We start from the raw sequence: 20,354 nt of genomic DNA on the forward strand, positions 1-20,354 counted from the left end.
GCCACACTCTGGCACCTGTTCGGTTACACGGAAGGGGAATTCAGAATGCCCAATTCGCCTAACAAGCACGTCTTTCGGGACTTGTGGGAGGAAACCGGAGCACCCGGAGGAAACCCACGCAGACACGGGGAGAACGTGCAGACTCCGCACAGACAGCGACCCAAGCCGGGAATCGAATTGGGGTCCCTGTGAAACAACGGTGCTAACCACTGTGTTACTGTGCCTCACCCCCGGAAGCGTTGCGGTAAATTTCCTCTGCACCCTCTCGAGGAGCCAATTGCTGCCAATACCTCCTCAGTTATCAGCTGGAGTTGGAAATCTACCTGCTTCGGGCAGCAGGATAGAACCAACTATTTATAGTGTCCTGATATCGCTCTAAGAGAGAATATGCTAACTGGTAGGCAGCCAAGATGTAAATCATTGAATCATAGAATCTCCATTTCCATTAAACCATTTAGCTAGCAGTGTGTGGTGTGAAGGAATTGCAGCATTATTTCCCGGTTCACAATAGCTGAATCTTCATGCAACCTTATTTCTGATATCAGTCCCAAAGTTACCTTTCACTTATCCTTTGTCCTACTCCCACTGTGTTAAGGGAATATTGCAGGTGTGCCTTTGTCATTTCCTGTCTTGTATGCCTTGAGAAATTCATCTCTCGGGCTCCTTCTTCCCAAGCAGAAAAGCCCCCGTCGCTCCAATCTTTCCTCATAAGTCAGCCCTCCAACACAAATGTCTCTCTTGAACACAGGTAATCATCTTAAACAGGATGTGGTATGTTCTTAAATCGCTGCAAAAAAATAAATCTGGAGCTGCCACACACTTTTGTTTCTTCAAAACACAACTCAAGGTTTATTCAGAAGATGTTGCTCATACACGTCGAAGAGAACTAACGCCCTGCGCAAAGACTCTGCTGACATCTCCGCAGATCACATGACATTGCACCAGCAGGGGCATATTACTTAAATACATAACACCCCTCTCCATTTACTTTAGTTCAAATGACAACTTTTCTTAATGTTTAAACACCAGACCCAATTAAACATTACTTCGCACCATTATCTTTTTACATCTATACAGTTTACAGCACGGTAGCATTGTGGATAGCACAATTGCTTCACAGCTCCAGGGTCCAGGGTCCCAGGTTCGATTCCAGCTTGGGTCGCTGTCTGTGCAGAGTCTGCATGTCCTCCCCATGTCTGCGTGGGTTTCCTCCGGGTGCTCCGGTTTCCTCCCACAGTCCAAAGATGTGCAGGTTAGGTGGATTGGCCATGATAAATTGTCCTTAGTGTCCAAAATTGGCCTTAGTGTTGGGTGCGGTTACTGGGTTATGGGGATAGGGTGGAGGTGTTGACCTTGGGTAGGGTGCTCTTTCCAAGAGCCGGTGCAGACTCGATGGGCCGAATGGCCTCCTTCTGCACTGTAAATTCTGTGATAATCTATGATAAGACAATCTCTCAGGAGGACGTCTATTTCTTTTGGGTTGTACTCGACGTTCTGGAACCTGGCTACTCGAGACCCTTTGAAGTACCTTCTCTTTCTTCAGTAGGTGACGTTACTTCAGTGTCCGCCCCCAATGGTCATAGAATCACTACAGTGCAGAAGGAGGCCACTCAGGGCCATCCGAATCGATCTCCCTGTGGAACTCGTGGAATACAAACTTTCCCGCTAGAGCATGGAGCCCTGTCCAGCTGAGGCTCACAATTAACCTGTGTGAAAGCCGGCCTGGACAGGGACCGGCATGCTGGTAGTCCCGACTGGGACTTATCCAGTGTGTTAATGCCGCCATAGCGACCGTTTCCTTTGACCGTGAAAAAATTAGCTTTTACTCAACTAGCCGGCCTCCTGTAGATTAAGATCCAGATGTGGTGAGTAGTAGGCATCAACGTGGCATCACATTTGCCTTCATTTCAACATCTGGTATAATTATATTGGAGTGTCCCACCATGGGGAGCACATATTGGGAAATATCAGCCATCATCTCCATTACTTTTGGTCATTGGGACTGAAAACCATGGGGATCGTGTCCGACCTCCCAGCTCTGTGCTGCCAGTGGGCAAGGCTGAGCTGTCGGGGCCATAAATTCAGAACCTCAGTGTTTCCCCAGATTCAGAACCCCGGGAAAATGAAGCTCAGGCAACTCGGTCTCAGTCATTTCACACCTTGGGCGGGATTCTCCGACCCCCCCGACGGGTCGGAGAATCGCCCGGGGCCGCCGTCAATCCCGCCCCCGCCGTGTCCCGAATTCTCCGCCACCCGAGATTCAGCGGGGGCGGGAATCGCACCGCGACAGTCGGCGGGCCCCAAGCGGCGATTCTCCGGCCCGCGATGGGCCGAAGTCCCGCCGCTGACAAGCCTCTCCCGCCGGCGGGAATCAAAACACCTACCTGACCGGCGGGATTGGCGGCACGGGCGGGCGCCGGGGTCCTGGGGGAGGGCGCGGGGCGATCTGACCCCAGGGGGTGCCCCCACGGTGGCCTGACCCACGATCAGGGCCCACCGATTTGCGGGCGGGCCTGTGCCATGGGGGCACTCTTTTTCTTCTGCCTTCGCCTTGGTCTGCACCATGGCGGAGGCGGAAGAGACCCCCTCCCCTGCGCATGCGCGGAGATGACGTCAGCAGCCGCTGACGCTCCGGCGAATGTGCGGACTTACGCCGGCCGACGAAGTCCTTTCGGCCCCTGCTGGCGTGGCGCCAAAGGCCGTTCACGCCAGCCGGCAGAGCGGGAACCACTCCGGCGCGGGCCTAGCCCCTCATTGTGAGGGCTTGGCCCCTAAAGGTGCGAAGAGTTCCGCACCTTTGGGGTGACCCGATGCCGGAGTGGTTCATGCCACTCTGATACGCCGGGACCCCCCGCCCTGCCGGGTAGGGGAGAATCCCGCCCCTTATCTTATTTACTTAAAATTAAACCCCCTATTCACCTGTATGGGGTTGCGGTGGCACTGTGGTATTGTCAGTGGACTAGTAAACCAGAAACCCATGGTAACGCTCCGAGGACCCGTGTTCGAATCCCGCAACTGCAGATGCTGAAATTTGAATTTGATAAAATGCTGGAATTGAAAGTCAAATGACAACAATGAAACCATGTCATAAAAACCCACCTGGTTTACTAATGTCCTTTAGGGAAGGAAATCTGCCCTACATGTGACTTCAGATCCTCAGCAAGGTGGTGGACTCTTAACTGCCCCCTCAAGGGCAACTAGGGATGGGCAATAAAGCAACGTCCACATCCCATGATCGAATAAAAGAAGATGTAACAGCAACCAGGAGACAATTTTAGGTCCTTTTTTAAAGCATTATCAAGCCGTTTTTCATGGCGGCCCGCGATTCTCCGGCCCGGATGGGCCGAGCGGCCTGCTGTTCCCGACCTGTTCACGATGGCGGTAACCACACCTGGTCGCTGCCGTCGTGAACATGGCGCGCCAGGTAAGTGTGGGGCCTGTGGGGGGCGGATTGGGGATCGAGCACCACGACTGTGCTCGGGAGGGGACGGGCCCGGGATCGGTGCCCACCAATCGTCGGGCCGGCGTCTCAAGGGGACGCACTCTTTCCCCTCCGCCGCCCCGCAAGATCAAGCCTCCATGTCTTACGGGGCTGCTGAGGGAAAAGACGGCAACCACACATGCACGGGTTTGAGCTGCCCAACCCGCGCATGCGCGGCTGACATCATTAGGCGCCGCTGCGGTGTCCCTTGAAGCCAGGGACAAGGCCCGGCCGCCGGGTTTCCCAGTACGGCCCTCCTATCCCCCTGGAGAGGAGAGAATAGGGGGCCGGGAGAGGCTTCTGACGCCGTCGTGAACCTCTCCGGGTTTGACGATGGCGTCGGGCCTTGCGGAGAATTCCGCCCATGTGTTCATAATCCCACTGCGACCTAAAGCTTGTCCATAAAGTCTGGAATTAAACAAACTGGTATCCGTGAAAGATTGCTGTGAAAACCCAATAATGATTCAGTGAAAGTCCCTCAGCAGAAGGAAACCTACCATTCCTTCTGAGATGGGCCTGTAGGTGACTCCAGGGGCGAAATTCTCCGACCCCCCGCAGGGTCGGAGGCTCGCCCGGGACTGGCGAAAATCCTGCCGCCGCCGTGGCCGGAATTCTCCGCCACCCGGGACTTGGCAGGGGCGGGAATCACGCCCCGCCGATCGGCGTGCCCCCCGCGCCGATCAGCGAGCCCCCTGCGGCGATTCTCCGGTCTGCGATGGGCCGAAGTCCCGCCACTGAGAGGCCAGTCCCGCCGCCGTGGTTTCAACCACCTCTGGTGGCGGCGGGATTGGCGGCGCGAGCGGGCCCCCGGGATCCTGGGGGGGGCGCGGGACGATCGGATCCCGGGGGATGCCCCCACGGTGGCCACGCCCACAATCAGGGCCCACCGATCGGCAGGCGGGCCAGTGCCGTGGGGTCACTCTTTTTCTTCTGCCGCCGCCACGGCCTCCACCATGGCGGAGGCGGAAGAGAACCCCCTACCGCGCATGCGCCGGTGGTGACATCAGCGGCAGCTGACGCACCGGCGCATGCGCGAAACCGGCGAAGACCTCTCGGCCAGCCCCGACGTAGGCCGGCGGGCGTCAAAGGCCGTTGGCGGCGGTTTTGGCGGCAGTCGGCGTGGCGCCAACCACTCCGTCGCGGGCCTAGCCCCCAAAGGTGCGGGGAATTCCGCACCTTTGGGGAGGCCCGACGCCGGAGTGGTTGGCGCCACTCCACTACGCCGGGACCCCCCACCCCGCCGGGTAGGGGAGAATCCCGGCACAGGTAATGTGGTGCCCTCTGATATGGCCCAGCAAGCTCGGATGTGTCAGCCCATCACCCAGCAGTTGAAGAAGATGCTCTCTCAACCAAATAATTTTAAATTCAGCAAAGATGAACTACAAATGGGCGGCTAGATGAGGCCGTGGTTAGCACTGCTGCCGCACGCCGGCGAGGACCCGGGTTCGATCCCAGGCCCCGGGTAACTATCTGTGTGGAGTTTGCACATTCTCCCCGTGTCTGCGTGCGTCTCGCCCCTACAATCCAAAAAGGTGGGTCGGTGAATTGGCCTCGCTAAATTGCCCTTAAATTGGGGGGGAAAAAATGAATTGGCCACTCTAAATTTATTTTTAAAATATTTTAAAACAAATTTTAACTACAAAGATTATCCCCAAATAGTTATTAAATCCCGGAATTGTGTAATTTCTAGAACATAAAACAAAAAAAAAAGAACTAAGGTGGACATGACAGAGAGATATCACTAATCAGTAGTTTGTTCTGATCATGCAGCAATAGCTGAAGGGGAACAGATAGATAGCCATCCAGATAATCTGTCTTGTATCTATTGAACTTGCAGTGACTTTCAGAACAGCTCTAGTTAACCTGTCTGCCTTTGTAATCCTTTACTGACAGACCCAGCTGTTACGGGGAAAGTCCAGATCGTTCATCATTTTAGCGGGACTGTAATTAGTGGAATAAATGTGGTCGTGCGCTACCCCCTGTCTGATATCTGGTCAAGTCTGTAGATCATGCTGTTGACACTGACTATGCTGCCTAGAGGGAACATGGGTGTATCAAAGCACTGGCATTGCTGATAACTTTATTAGTTCATAGTGTGCACGTCTGGCACACATACATTATGGAACAATGCTGAAGCATGAGCCAAGCAATATGAATTGGCTCCTGATGATTTTTGGGCCGGAGATAACGCAATTGTTGTTTTGAGCCTTCACGTTGTTACCAGCTGTCCCCTGGCATTGTGTTTAAAGCCACTGCATTCAACAGTCAGCTCGTTGGCATTTTCACACCCAAGGGGTGGCACAATGGTTAGCACTGCTGCCTCACCACGCCAGGGACCCGGGTTTATGTCCAGCCGCGGGTGACCGTGCGGAGTTTGCAAGTTCTCCGGGTGCTCCGGTTTCCTCCCACAGTTCAAAGTCGTGCAGGTTAGCTGGATTGGCCATGCTAAATTGCCCCTTAGTGTCCACAGGTCGGATGGGGTTACGGGATAGGCTAGGGGAACGGGCCTAGATAAGGTGCTCTTTCATAGGGTCAGTGCAGACCCGATGGGCCGAATGGCCTCCTTCTGCACTGCAGGGACTCTATCGAATCTCCACTTCTAGGGGCTGTCAGCAACAATCTGGGACAATTTGCAACCTCTGATGACTAATGATTAGTTTAAGTGGGCTCAACTCGTGTGAAGACGACTTTTTAAGAAGTCAAGAGCAATGGGCACAGATGTTCAAAATTCGCCGTGCACATAGACTGTGGAAAGACAGTTCTGCCACCCTATATCGAACCTCACATGTTTTGTAAGCGACTGAGTGCCCCCCCCCACACCCCCCACACCCCTCCCTTTGTCCCAACATCAGTGGCTGTTCCTGCAGCCATTATGCCTCCCGCATTCCGACATTCCTTCCATTTGCCTCCTCACCTCGCTGCTAACACTTCCCAGTTCCCATAACCTAACTCATCACTCAGGCCTTCACTGAGCTGTTGAAGGTTCTCCCAACTCTTGCTCAGCGCTTGCAACGATGCACTTTCAGAGACTTCATTCGTAAGCAAAAAAGGGATTTATTTACAGTGATCTTGAAGAGCTGTGTGATTGCAGCAAATTCAAAAACACCCGTGACCTAGCAGAACCCCTCCCCTTGGGGCGATTCCCTTCTCTGAGTCCCGGCTGGTCACCCATGCCTGGTAAACCTAACTCTGCCGTGCTGGCCTTAAAAGGACGATTTTAGGGCCATTTCCCCTTATTAAGGATTTCTGATTGTATGAACAATATTATGTACAGTATGTAGATTATTGATCCTCGAAGGAAAAAGGCAAAACAGTAGAACGAGTCTCTGGAGAGAACATTACACAACCCCCAACTCCAATAGTATTTTTTTTGTACTGTAGAGTCCAGTTGGAGCAAAGAATGCCTGAGAGACTTCAGCAGGAGTTTCACGTTGGGTTACATTTCAGTGAAATACCCGTTTCTTCTAAGTATTTGTTATAATATTGAATGCAGCACATCCATAGTGCAGAGATACCACAGTCCAGGCACTGCACCTCTGTGCTATAGCCTGAATCTCTGAGCACTTTCAATGTTTCCTCCCCAAGTTACAATGAACTGAGTCCATTTCACTGAGTGGGACTTTTTTAGCCATCAATGAGACACAGCTCCACCCTGGCAGAATAATTCAGTGTATCAACGAAAAACGGTTCTCTTCTTCCTAAAACAGTCCATGCTCCAACACACTGTGACCGTGGTGACTGGCGATCCGTTAACAATAACTTGTGCTAGGTTTGCAACAAGCTGTTTAATAACCAGAGCCTCTTATTTTCCAATCTGTTTTACAGGTTCATGAAAACAGCAGGGACAGTGGTCAATGCGGTAACATGGCAACAGTAGGTATTTAACCTTTGATAACATTCAGTCATTGCCGTTCCGTGTGTTCTGATCAATGCCTTACGGTGCTTTTGTGCTAGGGGTTGATAGGAGGAGTGCATTTTTGCAGTTACAGAGGAGGGGTGGCAGCAGAGTGACGGAGGGGCAAACCATTGGGCCCCCAAATCCTGCAAAGTTTCCTCAGTCAGGCGAAGAGCTGCAGAATAAATCTCTCACTTCTCCACTTGAATCCAGCATTGAGGGGGTGCTGTGTTAGAGAGGACACACGTTCAGACGAGATGTTAAACCAGTGTTTTTCAAACTTTTTTCCGGGGATCCATTTTTACCAACCGGCCAACCTTCGGGACCCAGCCCGGCCGACCTTCGCGACCCACGTCAGCCGACCTTTGTGACCCACGCTAGCCGACCTTCGCGACCCACGGCAGCCGACCTTTGTGGCCTACACTGGCCGACCTGCGCGACCCACCATTTTCTCTTACCTTGTTTGCTGCTGACAAAAATGGAGGAAATGGTTTTGGGTCCATACCCATTTGGAAACTCAAACTTCTCCAATTCTCCCAACTCTGCAAACCCACCTTCCACAAATAGATCCTGAAACTGCTCAATCCCCTCTCGCTCCCGCACCCTAGATGTTGCATCCAACCTTGTTGGGACAAATCAGTGATTGCCAAAGATCGGTGCCCACAACAACACGCCCCAATCTTAAAATGCTGCCTGAATTGATTCCAGACCCTTAACGTTGCTACCACCACCGGACCCATGAAATACATAGCCAGCGAAAACAGAAGTGGCACCATCGCCAGTGCCCTCCTACATGACGCCTCCTTCATCCACACTCTGCATCAAAATTCAGCCACCCCCCCCCCCCCCCCCCCCCCCCCCCTTACACAATTCAGACCCCAACCCTGGATTTTCTGGGTCCCTCCCAACCTCAGAGGGTGACCTGACCCATCCCCCGGAGACCCGTGACTAAACAGACCCCACCACAGAGACCCCTTAAATAAAGAGACCCCCTCCCAAAAATAAAGAAACTCTGCACAGAGACCCCCTAAATAAAGAGCCCCCTCACAGAAACACAATAAATAAAGAGCCCCCCCACAGAGACCCCCTAAATAAAGAGTCCCCCTCACAGAGACCCCTAAATAAAGAGCCCCCTCACAGAGACCCTTGACTAAAGAGCCCCTCCCACTGAAGTCCTCTAAATAAAGAGCCCCCCAGAGACCCCGTAAATAAAGAGCCCCCTCATAGAGACCCCTAAATAAAGAGCCCACCCACAGAGACCCCTAAATAAAGAGCCCCCCTCACAGAGACCCCTAAATAAAGAGCCCCCCCTCACAGAGACCCTCTAAATAAAGAGCCCACCCCCCACAGAGACGCCCTAAATAAAGAGCCCCCCTACAGAACCACTTAAATAAAGAGTACCCCCATAGAGGCCCCTAAATAAAGAGACCCCGTAAATAAGGATCCCCCAGAGACCCCTAAATAAGGTAAGCCCCCATAGACTCCCTCAGCAAAGAAACCCCTGTCAGCAAGCCCCCCAGAAGAGAGACCCCTGTCTGGAAGCTGGGGAGCAGTCCAGACAGAGACTCTGAAAACAAATTACTGCTTTAGCAGATCTTTAATCTGCAAGCCATTTATTCATATCACTTTGATTTTGATTTACTTGGCTATGATTGACAACTTCCACACTCACAGCTGTCAGCATTGTTCCATTCATATTCCTTCACGGTTGAGTAACTTTAAAGTGACCTAACCCCAATGTTTATAAACATCAAGCTTTGATTGACAGCTACTGGACCACTTCGAATTTACGTGCATTCCAATCACCTCCCTTGGTGGTTGAATCATTTTGAAGTGGTCAGCTAGAAATTGACGACACTTAATTCTGTTCGAAGTGGTTGAGGAGCTGTCAATCAAAGGAGTAGCTTAAAAGAGGAGGTTTAGGAAGGGAATTCAAGAGCTTAGAACCTGGGTCCCTTAAGATATGATCGCCAATGGTAACGCCTTCAAAATAGACTGTGGGCGCGATTCTCCGCTCCCCACGCCGGGTGGGAGAATCGCAGGAGAGCCGGGGGACTAATTTCATGGCGCCCCCCGCGATTCTCCGACCCTCCAGTCGGATGAATCGGCACTCGCCGCTTTTCACGGTGACCGGCGATTCTCCGACCCGGATTGGCCGTGCGGCCTGCCGTTCGCGACCGTTTCATGACGGCGGCAACCACACCTGGTCGCTGCCGTCGTGAACATGGGCGCCAACGGCCCGTTTGAAGCTTGTGGGGGGCGGAGAGGGGAGTGAGCACCACGGCCGTGCTCGGGAGGGGACTGGCCCGCGATCGGTGCCCACTGATCGTCAGGCTGGCGTCTCAAAGCGACACACTCTTTCCCCGCCGCCGCCCCGCAAGATCAAGCCACCACGTCTTGCGGGGCAGCGGAGAGGAAAACGGCCACCGCGCATGCGCGGGTTTGAGCCATCAGCCGCCGTGACGTCAGCCTGCATGCGCGGGTTGGAGCCGGCCAACCTGCGCATGCGCGACTGATGTCACATAGGCGCCGCCGTCGCGTCATTCTCGGCGCGCCGCCTTGACACAAGCGTCAAGGCCCGGCGGCCGAGAATAACGGAGCGCCGCTCCTAGCTCCCCGGGTGGGGGTGAATACGGTGAGAGGAGCGGCCTCCGAGGCCGTCGTGAAACCCGGCCGAGTTCACGACGGCATTCACGATTTTTCCCGGGAGCGGAGAATTCCGCCCTGTGTGTCAGAGGCCTGGATTGGCTGCATGAGGAAGGTTACACATTCGGAGTTTTGAAACCCAAGGCCGAGAATTTTTTAATTGAGTTGTTGCAGAACCGGGAACCAATCTGAGTTATAGTGAGACAGGAGCCACGACAGAGGAAAGGGACGCGACACAGTTTAAGATGCAGTCGGAATGATAAATGGGCATTAATGTGCCCACTTAGGGGCTGAGGAGAAGATTGGCTGTCGGAGTTATGAGACACAGAACTGGGGTAAATATTTGAAACCACGAACGTTGGAGGAACAACAGCAGTAGGTGTGGGCTGTGCGATTGGCGTCCGAGAATGTGAAAGTCACTCCGATAATCTTGGGTCAACAAATCTCATTTGTGGCACCGTTGGCGATGCTTTTTCTTCATTGCAATCCAGAGTGGATCATATGTCCACTATATACCATAGAACCCCAAGCAAACATTGACCAGGAGCCTGTTGGTGTTTCCACCTTGCCATTGGGAGCACAGATTGAGCCAAGGTGCCAACTGCGGACGGAATTTGGAAGGCCCTTTGTGTCAGCACCTGGCAACCAGCCACTGAAGTCGTCCAGGATCTCATAGCTGCCATTAGACGCGGCAAATTGCTGATCGGCGGGACTGTAGTCCCACGATGGGTCTGGCTGAAATTGACTGCACTCAATTTGCCGTGTCTCAGGACAAACAATGCACCAGAGGGGTGTAAGCAGACCTCCCCTCAGGGCCCCAGTTCTATGACAAGTAAGGTCAGGTTGCCCAGGGCAAAGGTCTAGAGATACAAGCTGCAGTGGCTCGCTGCCAGGAACAAGCCATCAGAAGAGAAACAGCCACCACCATGAGCTTATTGTGGTAGAACCACCGCCTGATACGAGCCCTCAGCCACATCTCAAAGAAACGAGGAGAAACACAGTGTGAGGAAGTTCCTGTAGCAGCACAGGCTGAAGTAGCTTTAGTGTTCACTTTGAACATTGTTGTATTAAAATGGAAAACACACTTGTGGCATTCTTTTATTGTTCATGTTCAAACAGTTCCACCTCGTCTCGATCAAACTGTCCATTACTGTCACAGTTCAGGGGCGGAATTCTACGTTCCAGCGGCTAAGTGCCAGCGTGAACCACCGAAGAGTCGCCGGGTCCCGGGCTGCGCATGCGCGGGGCTGACGGGCTGCACTGGACGCGCCGGAAAACATGGCGCCGGCAGTGTTGGAATTCTGACCCCCCCACCCCGACCCCATAGCCCAACCCCTGGCCACCCCCCCCCCCCCCCCCCCCTCCCCCCCAGCCCTAGCAGAAGCCGCCCCCCCACCCCCGGCCAGCGGCACGGATCCCGGACGAGTGTGTCGGCGCTGGTCACTGTCGGCAGCCGGCACGCCAGGTTCCCGCGCCGTCGGGATCTCGGCCCATCGGGGGTGGGGCATCGCGGGTGGGCCGGCTGATGGCGCGCAAACGGCCTTCCAACTGAGAGCTGCGCGCGTCCCAATGACCGGTTTGAAAGGGGCGGAGCTTCGCAAGCCAGCGCCAAACTGGCACCCGCCCCGATTCTGCCGTCGGAATCCATTCTCTGCCCCGATTCTGCCGTCGGAATCCATTCTCTGCCCCGATTCTGCCGTCGGAATCCATTCTCTGCCCCGATTCTGCCGTCGGAATCCATTCTCTGCCCCGATTCTGCCGTCGGAATCCATTCTCTGCCCCGATTCTGCCGTCGGAATCCATTCTCTGCCCCGATTCTGCCGTCGGAATCCATTCTCTGCCCCGATTCTGCCGTCGGAATCCATTCTCTGCCCCGATTTTGGCGTCGGGCTACAATCCAGCCCCAGGGCTTTCTTTGCAATAGAGGTTTGCAAGCTAAACTAGATTGGACACAAGAGTGGCAGCACACTGCAGAACCCATCCTGACTTTTCGAGGCAACCACACTGTACAGTAGCCTGGCCAATATCCCCGATGGCTAACTGAAACGAACCCTTGCCAAAAAGGTTGATTGTTGTCATCAGTTCCACAGCCACAGACAGAGCACGATGGGCAGGTAAGTGTTGCGGAAGCTCCTCATGTGGTAGGCGGCCTAATTACTCTTCTTGGATCTGTTGCTACTAATCTCCTCGCTAAGGTTTCAGGGTCCGTTCAGTGACAACTCTAACAGCGGCATGTCCATCCTGGGCCGGGTCGGATCACCCACAAAACATCTAAGGACTGATTTTCTCCGTTGGAGTAATCACACACCCCCCCCCCCCCAGTACCCACTCAGTGATTCTCGAACTGCTTCGCCCTCCGTGCTCTACCGCTGAGTGTGTCCCCAAGATGCACATCACGGGTGTAGGCGGCCAGCTGCTTTCCGCGTCCCCTGGCCTTCGATGCCCCTGGCAGTCGTCCTCTGGGGGGGCTCTCGTGTTGGAGGGCCCTGGCGCACTTGCCAAATGCACATTCCCGGGTGCTGACTGCGAGACACGCTGTTGTCAGAGGAGGTCGGGGGGAGTGGCCAAAGACCGAGCAGATGTGATGATTCACCAGCATCCACCCCCGATGATCTGTCAAACGTGAGCCATACAGACTGACCCAGCATCAACAACAACTTTTATTTAGACAGCACCTTCAATGCAATGAAATTACCCAAGGGTCTTCATTGGAGTATCAGAAAGGAAAGTAATGATACTGAGCCACTTGAGGAGATATTAAATCAGGTAACTGATAGCTTGGCCAGAGAGGTAGGATATAGGGAGTGCCTTAAAGAGGGAGAGGTGGAGCGGTGTGCGGGATTTTACAGCCTTGGCAGCTGAAGGTTAAAATTGGGAATGTTCAAGAGTCCAGAATTTGAGGAGCCCAGACATCAGAGGATTGTGGGGCTGGAGGAGAATACAGAAATAAGGAGGGGCGAGGCCATGGAGGGATTTGAAACCAAGGAGGATATTAAAATCAAGATGCCGTCATCACGGTATGGTCCCTTTAAGACTGGTGTGCAACCACGTGTGTGACACATATGCTGCACTGTTCTGCACATTCCAGGTTGTTTCACTACACCATGGCTTAGAGAGAATACTGAAACAACAGGAGCTCAATCCTCACAGATGTATTACATAAAGTTAGGCTGCCTACAGGTCCAGCAAGCTCTTTCTGTTCAAACTGTCAGTTTTGGTTTAATCCGCTCTTTAAGTTACCGTTGATATTACAGCAGGGAGCAACTTCTTATGTTCCATCCTGCATCAGCCTGGCTCGGTTAGAAGCGAGGTTGTACATTCAGGCTTTGTTATGTTGCGGAATGTGTAAACTAAGCTGGTGCTTCATCGCAGTCCCATGGGAGTTCAGATTGTCAATCGCTGTTAAATCTGGGCAACATCAGGGCCGGGATTCTCCCCTACCCGGCAGGGCAGGGGGTCCCGGCATGATGGAGTGGCGTCAACCACTCCGGTGTCGGGCTGCCCCAAAGGTGCGGGAGTCTCTGCACCTTTAGGGGGCCAAGCCCTAACATTGAGGGGCAAGGCCCGCGCCAGAGTGGTTGGCGCTCCGCCGGCTGGCGTGGAAGGCCTTTGGCGCCCCGGCAGCCAGGGTCGAATGGACTTCACCGGCCGGCGGAAGTCCGCGCATGTGCCGGAGCGTCAGCGGCTGCTGACGTCATCCCAGCGCAGGGGAGGGGAGGGGGTCACTTCCGCCCCCGCCATGGTGAAGACTATGGCGAAGGCGGAAGGAAAAGAGTGACCCCACGGCACAGGCCTGCCGGCCGATCGGTGAGCCCCGATCGCGGGCCAGGCCACCGTGGGGGCACCCCCCGGGGCAGGATCGCCCCGCGTCCCCCCCAGGACCCCGGAGCCCGCCCGTGCCGCCTGCTCCCACCAGTGAGGTAGGTGGTTTGATCCACGCCGGCGGGAGAAGCTTGACAGCGGCGGGACTTCGGCCCATCGCGGGCCGGAGAATCGCTGGGGGGTTGGGGGGGGGGGGGCACGCCGACCGGCGTGGAGAGATTCCTGCCCCCACCGAATCTCCGGTGCAGGAGAATTTGGGACACGGCGGGGGCGGGATTGACGCCGGCCCCCGGCAATTCTCTGACCCGGCGGGGGGGTCGGAGAATCCCGCCCCAGGTCTGAAAACAGTCTCATGACACAATTCAAAGAGGCACTCCTGATGTGTTGGCCAACACTCCTCCCTTAACCCGTGCCACCTAACGCAGATTAACTGGACTTTTATCTCGTTGCTGTTTGCAGGGGCTTGCTGCATGCAAATTGGCTGCTGTGGTTTCCTACAAATTAACCACAAATTGCTGTCAACTGCTTTTGCATGTGCTGAAGATGCAAAAGTTACGATATAAATTAAATTCTTAATATTTTCATAGCAGTCCTATTGAGCCAGAACACTCTTGTTAACTGCAGATATAAAGATGTGAACATTGAATTATCCCCAGGTCTGCTGACTACTTTTCCATTCTCCTGCTGCACCGATTTTATTGTTTTAATTTTACTTTTCTCCCTTATCCAAATGCATTGTGTGTTTTGTAACCTGCTGTTTATTCACCTCTCTGCTCTTAACTCCAAACATTCACATTCAGGGAACCAATTCAGCACACGTACCTTTTCAATGTCTGGCTGAGAGGGTTAGATGAGCAAAGCTTCTACGAACAACAAAAACAAAGGACCGGAAATTCTCCAGTCGTCGAGATTTGCTGTTCCAGCCGGCAGAGAGCCAGGGAGCTTCCTGGTGGCATGGGGTGGTTTCAATGCGACATACTGTTGACAAACGGCGGGAGGATAGAATATCGCTGCCAGCGGACAGCCCGCCACCGGGAAACAGGCGGGAACGGCAGAATATAGCCCCCGAATAACGGGCGGGATTTTCCAGGCATTCCCGCCAGTGCGACCTTCCGTGCCTGCCGACGGCACAACCCAACTCCTCCCCCCTGAGTCCCCTGCGGTGGAGGGAGTGAACGACAGGAAACCCCATTGACAGCTGGGGGGGGGGGGGGGGGGGGGGGGGAAGAGGATGTGTGGAAAATCCTGCTGGTTTAGCTCAGTGGGCTGGAGAAGCAGTGTGATGCAGAACAAGGCCAGCAGCGCGGGTTCAATTCCTGTACCAGCTGAGAATTCTAAATTCTCCCTCTGTGTGCCCGAACAGACACCGGAGTGGGGCGACTGGGGGCTTTTCACAGTAACTTCATTGCAGTGTTAATGTAAGCCTACTTGTGACAACAAAGGTTATTTATTTATTTAAATTTTTTCTGTGTTGGTTGAAGGATAAATATTGATCAGAGCACCCGGAGAACCTCCAGGCTTTCCTTTCAAATACTGCCGTAGGTTCTGCTGTGTCTACCAGAGAAGGCGCAAGAGGCTTTGGTCTGATGCCTCGTCTCTCTGAGAGCAGAGCACTCCAACAGAACGACGCTGACTCGAATCTGAAATGGGTCTTGTATCCTCAGGGTTTAGAGAACCCCGAAGTGTATCATGGAGTTCACCTGACCCACAACTTTTACTAGATTGTGGTATGGGGAGCACACGGCCCACTCTACAGGCGTGGTACAGCAGAAATGGAAAAGTATTTTGTAAAGTAAAATAATGTTTATTCTATGAACTCAAGTTAACCTTTTTAAAACATACAGTGAACATCTTAGCAACCATTAATTAAAATACAACCCCCAAAGAATACAACACTAAGCTTTCTTTTTTAACATCCATTAAAAACAAAACCTTTAACAGAAGCACATCAGGTTGAAGTCACTACTGAAATCATTCATAATTCTGAATTCACCAAATGATCAAGAGATAGTCTTTTGATGGCTCACTCCAGAAAAAAGTCCCTAGAAATGCCCTGCTTCAGACGTCCATGTTGGGGCAGCAAGGTAGCCTTGCGGATAGCACAATCGCTTCACAGCTCCAGGGTCCCAAGTTCGATTCCGGCTTGGGACCCTGGGGATAGGGTGGAGGTGTGGATGTTGGGTAGGGTGCTCTTTCCAAGAGCCGGTGCAGACTCGATGGGCCGAATTGCCTCCTTCTGCACTGTAAATTCTTTGATGCTTTGAGCTGTGAGGAAACAGCAAGTGGCAATGATCTGTAACTCTGGCACTTGAAAGAAATAACCTGACAAGCATGTGATGACAGAGTGAGGGAATAGAACTGATTGGATTGCTCTGCAGGGAGCCAGTGGGTTGAATTGCCACCTTCTGTTCCAGAATAACTCTGTGACTGCTGCTTCACAGCTCCAGGGTCCCAGGTTCGATTCCCGGCTTGGGTCACTGTCTGTGCGGAGTCTGCACGTTCTCCCCGTGTCTGCGTGGGTTTCCTCCGGGTGCTCCGGTTTCCTCCCACAGACCAAAGACGTGCAGGTTAGGTGGATTGGCCACGCTAAATTGCCCTTAGTGTCCAAAATTGCCTTTAGTGTTGGGTGGGGTTACTGGGTTATGGGGATAGGGTGGGGGTGTGGGCTTGGGTAGGGTGCTCTTTCCAAGAGCCGGTGCAGACTCAATGGGCCAAATGTCCTCCTTCTGCACTGTAAATTATATGTATCTATGAATCTGCACATTCTCCCCGTGTCTGCGTGGGTTTCCTCCGGGTGCTCTGGTTCCCTCCCACAGTCCAAAGATGTGCTGTTAGGTAATTTGGACATCAGAATTCTCCCTCTGTGTACCCGAACAGGCGCCTGATAGTGGTGACTAGGGGATTTTCACAGTAATTTAATTGCTGTGTTAATAAGCCTACTTGTGACGATAAAGATTATTATTACATTTAGTGCCTGTGGAATGACTTAATTCCCAACTCGCATAGTTTTGTTCTAAAACATCTTGAAGGCCGTGTGAATCTCAGGTTTTTGAGCAGTTTGGCAGTGTAATCAGTCACTTGCTCTGCTAACACGTCCTGCTGTGTGTCTGTTCCAGTTACTACATTGATGACCAAACAGTGAATGTGGCTGATTTTATGAAAACGCGCCTGTTGGACACTCTCTCAGATCAGATTGCCAAGGTACACAGGGTGAGTTTCTTTACTTCTGCTGGTTAATGTAGACACCAAGTAGCAACAGAAGAGCAGTAAATCGGACTGACATTGTGACCAGATACCTGAGCTCCTGGGCTGAAGGTGTGTGTGTGTGTGGCGGTGTTTGGGGGGAGGTGGGGGAGTGGTTTGGGGGGGGGGGGGGGGGGGGGGGGGGGGGGGGGGGGGGGGGGGGGGGGGGGGGGGGGGGGGGGAGAGACTGGGGATTTCTGATGCTGGTTAGGTGTCAAACCCTCACACCCGATCCATTTTGAAGATGTGGGTACTGCAGGAAAGGTCAGCATTTATTGTATATCCCTTGAGAGGGTAGTGGTGAGCTGCCTTCTTGAACTGCTGAAGACCATGTGGAGTAGGTACACCCACAGTGCCTTGACCTGGAAAGGTTTGATACAGCGGAGTGGCTTTCTCAGCCATTTCAGAGGACTGCTGTGGACCTGGAGTCACACATAGGCCAGACCAGGTCAGAACAGCAGATTCCCTCCACTTAAGGAGATTAGAGAACCAGGTGGAACATTATGACAATCTGTCAGGTCTCAATCGTTTTTAAACAACACTTTAATTCCAGGTATATTAATTAATTGAATTTAAATTCTCCCAGCTGCCATGGTGGGAATTGAACTCGCCTCTCTGGAGCAACAAGTCAGGACTCTGGCCCAGTTTAACCAGCGGTGTTAGAGAAGTGTTGTGTGGTTTATAATTTCCGACCCGTGGGGGTTGCCAGTGGAAGGTTCGATAATAGAATTCTGAATGAGTTACAGCACAGAGGAGTGCCATTCACTCCTGCAATCCTTGTTGGGTCTCTGCAAGGGAAATGGAGCCAGTCCGACTCCCCTGTCCTGTCCCATAGTGCTGCATTTCCTTCCCTTCCAGCTGCTGATGCAATTCCCCTTTGAAACCCAGTCACCCTAAACCCACGTCCTCGGGTTTGTAGTTTGCTGCCTTGTTCACAAAGGCAGGCAGTCTTTAAAACAAAAAATCGCCTATTGTCACGAGTAGGCTTCAAATTAAGTTACTGTGAAAAGCCCCTAGTCACCACATTCCGGCGCCTGTTCGGGAAGGCTGTTATGGGAATCGAACCGTGCTGCTGGCCTGTTTGGTCTGCTTTCAAAGCCAGCGATTTAGCCCTGTGCTAAACAGCCCTATGCATTACCGGTGCATTATCTCAAAGCTCGGAGTCCACGAGGGGTTTTGGGCCATCGAGGGAGTTGATGGCATCAGTAACATCACCAGGCATGCGCCGCGCCAATCACATTTCAACTTGCGAGGGAACAAGGACTTACAGAAGTGTCCTTTGCCGCTCAGCAGGAAGCTAAACACAGGATAACTGCGGGATCCGAAGAGAAGAAGTTTTAGTCACGGTAAAATACTTTTACAGTTCAGGGGCTGGATTCTCCGATTTCCCCATCTGCGTGTTTCTTGTTGGAGTGTCGTTCACTGGTGGAAGGATTCTATCTTCCCACCGCTTGTCAATGGAATTTCCAATTGGAGCCATCCCCACGCCGCCGGGAAGCCCGTAAGGGGGGGGGGGGTGCACTACCAGTGGGAAAAGTGTGTCACAACAGCCAGACTGCACGTGGTGATATTACGACGGAAGGGACCAGTTCTCCCAGCTGATGGTCTGTAACTGTTGCAGGAGCCAATTGCTGAGAAGCTGACTGCAGCGCCCTCTGTTGGCCATTAGCGCTGCCACGTCCTCGGAACTCATTCAGACCCCAGAGTGATTTTTTTTTTATATAAGAAGGGAGTTGACATCCTCCACTGACTTCCTCAACCTTTCCCATTGGGAAGCAGCATGCTTCAACGCAGCATCCCTCCCGAACGGTAAAGCCCATGGATAGAACAATAATTTAAAGAATAGTCATTAATCACACGCGGTTTATTTTCTCTTTTCTCTTCTCTCTGCCTTGGAACCGTAGACAGGTTACGGTGCAGAAACAGGCCATTCGGCCCACTGTGTTTGCGCCGGACAGGAAGAGAAAAAATAAACCAGCCGCTCATTTTAATCCCACTTTCCAGCCCCTGGTTCCGTTACCTTGCAGGTTCCAGCACCTCGGATATAGATCCAGGTTCCTTTTAAATGAGGTGAGCATTTGAGTCTCAGTTAATTCAGGCAGTGAATTCCACACATCTACCACCCTCTGAGTGAAAATGTTTTTCCTCATGTCCTCTATTATCCTCATATCTCCAATCTATTTCCCCTGGTGATTGATCCCTCAGTTAGGGGAATCAAGGTTTCCCTGTCCAGGCACCTCATCATTTTGTACACCTCAGTTAGGTCACCCTTCAGCTTCCTCAGTTCTAAGGAAAACAACTCCAGCCTATCCAACCTCTCCTCACAGCTGCAATTTTCTAGCCCTGGCAACATTCTTGTAAATCTCCTCTGCACTCTCCCCAGAGCAGGTATGTCCTTCCTGTAATGTGGCGACCAGAACTGTGCACAAAATTACAACTGTGGCCTCATCAGCATTTTATCCAGTCCCAGCATTATATCCAGTTACTATCATAGAATTTACAGTGCGGCCCATCGAGTCTGCACCGGCTCTTGGAAAGAGCGCCCTACCCAAGGTCCACACCCCCACCCTATCCCCATAACCCAGTAACCCCACCCAACACTAAGGGCAATTTTGGACACTAAGGGCAATTTAGCATGGCCAATCCACCTAACCTGCACATCTTTGGACTGTGGGAGGAAACCGGAGCACCCGGAGGAAACCCACGCACACTCGGGGAGGATGTGCAGACTCCGCACAGACAGTGACCCAAGCCAGAATGGAACCTGGGATCCTGGAGCTGTGAAGCAATTGTGCTAACCACAATGCTACAGTTCTGCCCAGTATTATATCCCTACTTTTGTATTTAGTGCCTCATCAAATGAAGAAAAGCACTCTATATGCTTTCTTCACCACCTTGTCCCTGCCATCTTCAAGGACCTGTGGACATGCACTTCCTCAACCCCTCCCAATATCTCCCTATTTATTCAGAATTCACTTGCTTTGTTTGTTCTTCCCAAATGCGTTACCTCACACTTTTCCGGAGTGAATTCCATTTGCCATTTCCTTGCCTACTGGAGTCGGCACTGCCCTCCTCACTATCACCTACACGGCCAAATTGTGTGTCATCTGCAAATTTTCCAATCCTGTCGCCTACATTTAAGTCCAAATCGTTAATATATACAACAAACAGCAAGGGCCCCAAGACTGATCCCTCTGGAACACCATTAGAAGTTGCCTTCATTTGCATAAACATCCATTGACCATTATCGTTTGTTTCCTATCCCTG

The 20,354-nt window shown here is 52.6% G+C and overlaps 1 protein-coding gene across 1 annotated transcript in view; it reads left to right on the forward strand.

Moving 5' to 3' along the window:
• Nucleotides 1-20,354, forward strand: part of hpse2 (heparanase 2) — a 279,913-nt gene that overhangs the window by 165,440 nt on the left and 94,119 nt on the right. The window contains exons 6-7 of the mRNA XM_038822233.1: nt 7,307-7,354; nt 16,961-17,054. Coding sequence (XP_038678161.1) covers nt 7,307-7,354; nt 16,961-17,054 — 142 coding nt within the window. The remainder of the gene's footprint in view (nt 1-7,306; nt 7,355-16,960; nt 17,055-20,354) is intronic.

The sequence above is a fragment of the Scyliorhinus canicula genome, chromosome 16, assembly GCF_902713615.1.
Source record: "Scyliorhinus canicula chromosome 16, sScyCan1.1, whole genome shotgun sequence".
Taxonomy (NCBI): domain Eukaryota; kingdom Metazoa; phylum Chordata; class Chondrichthyes; order Carcharhiniformes; family Scyliorhinidae; genus Scyliorhinus; species Scyliorhinus canicula.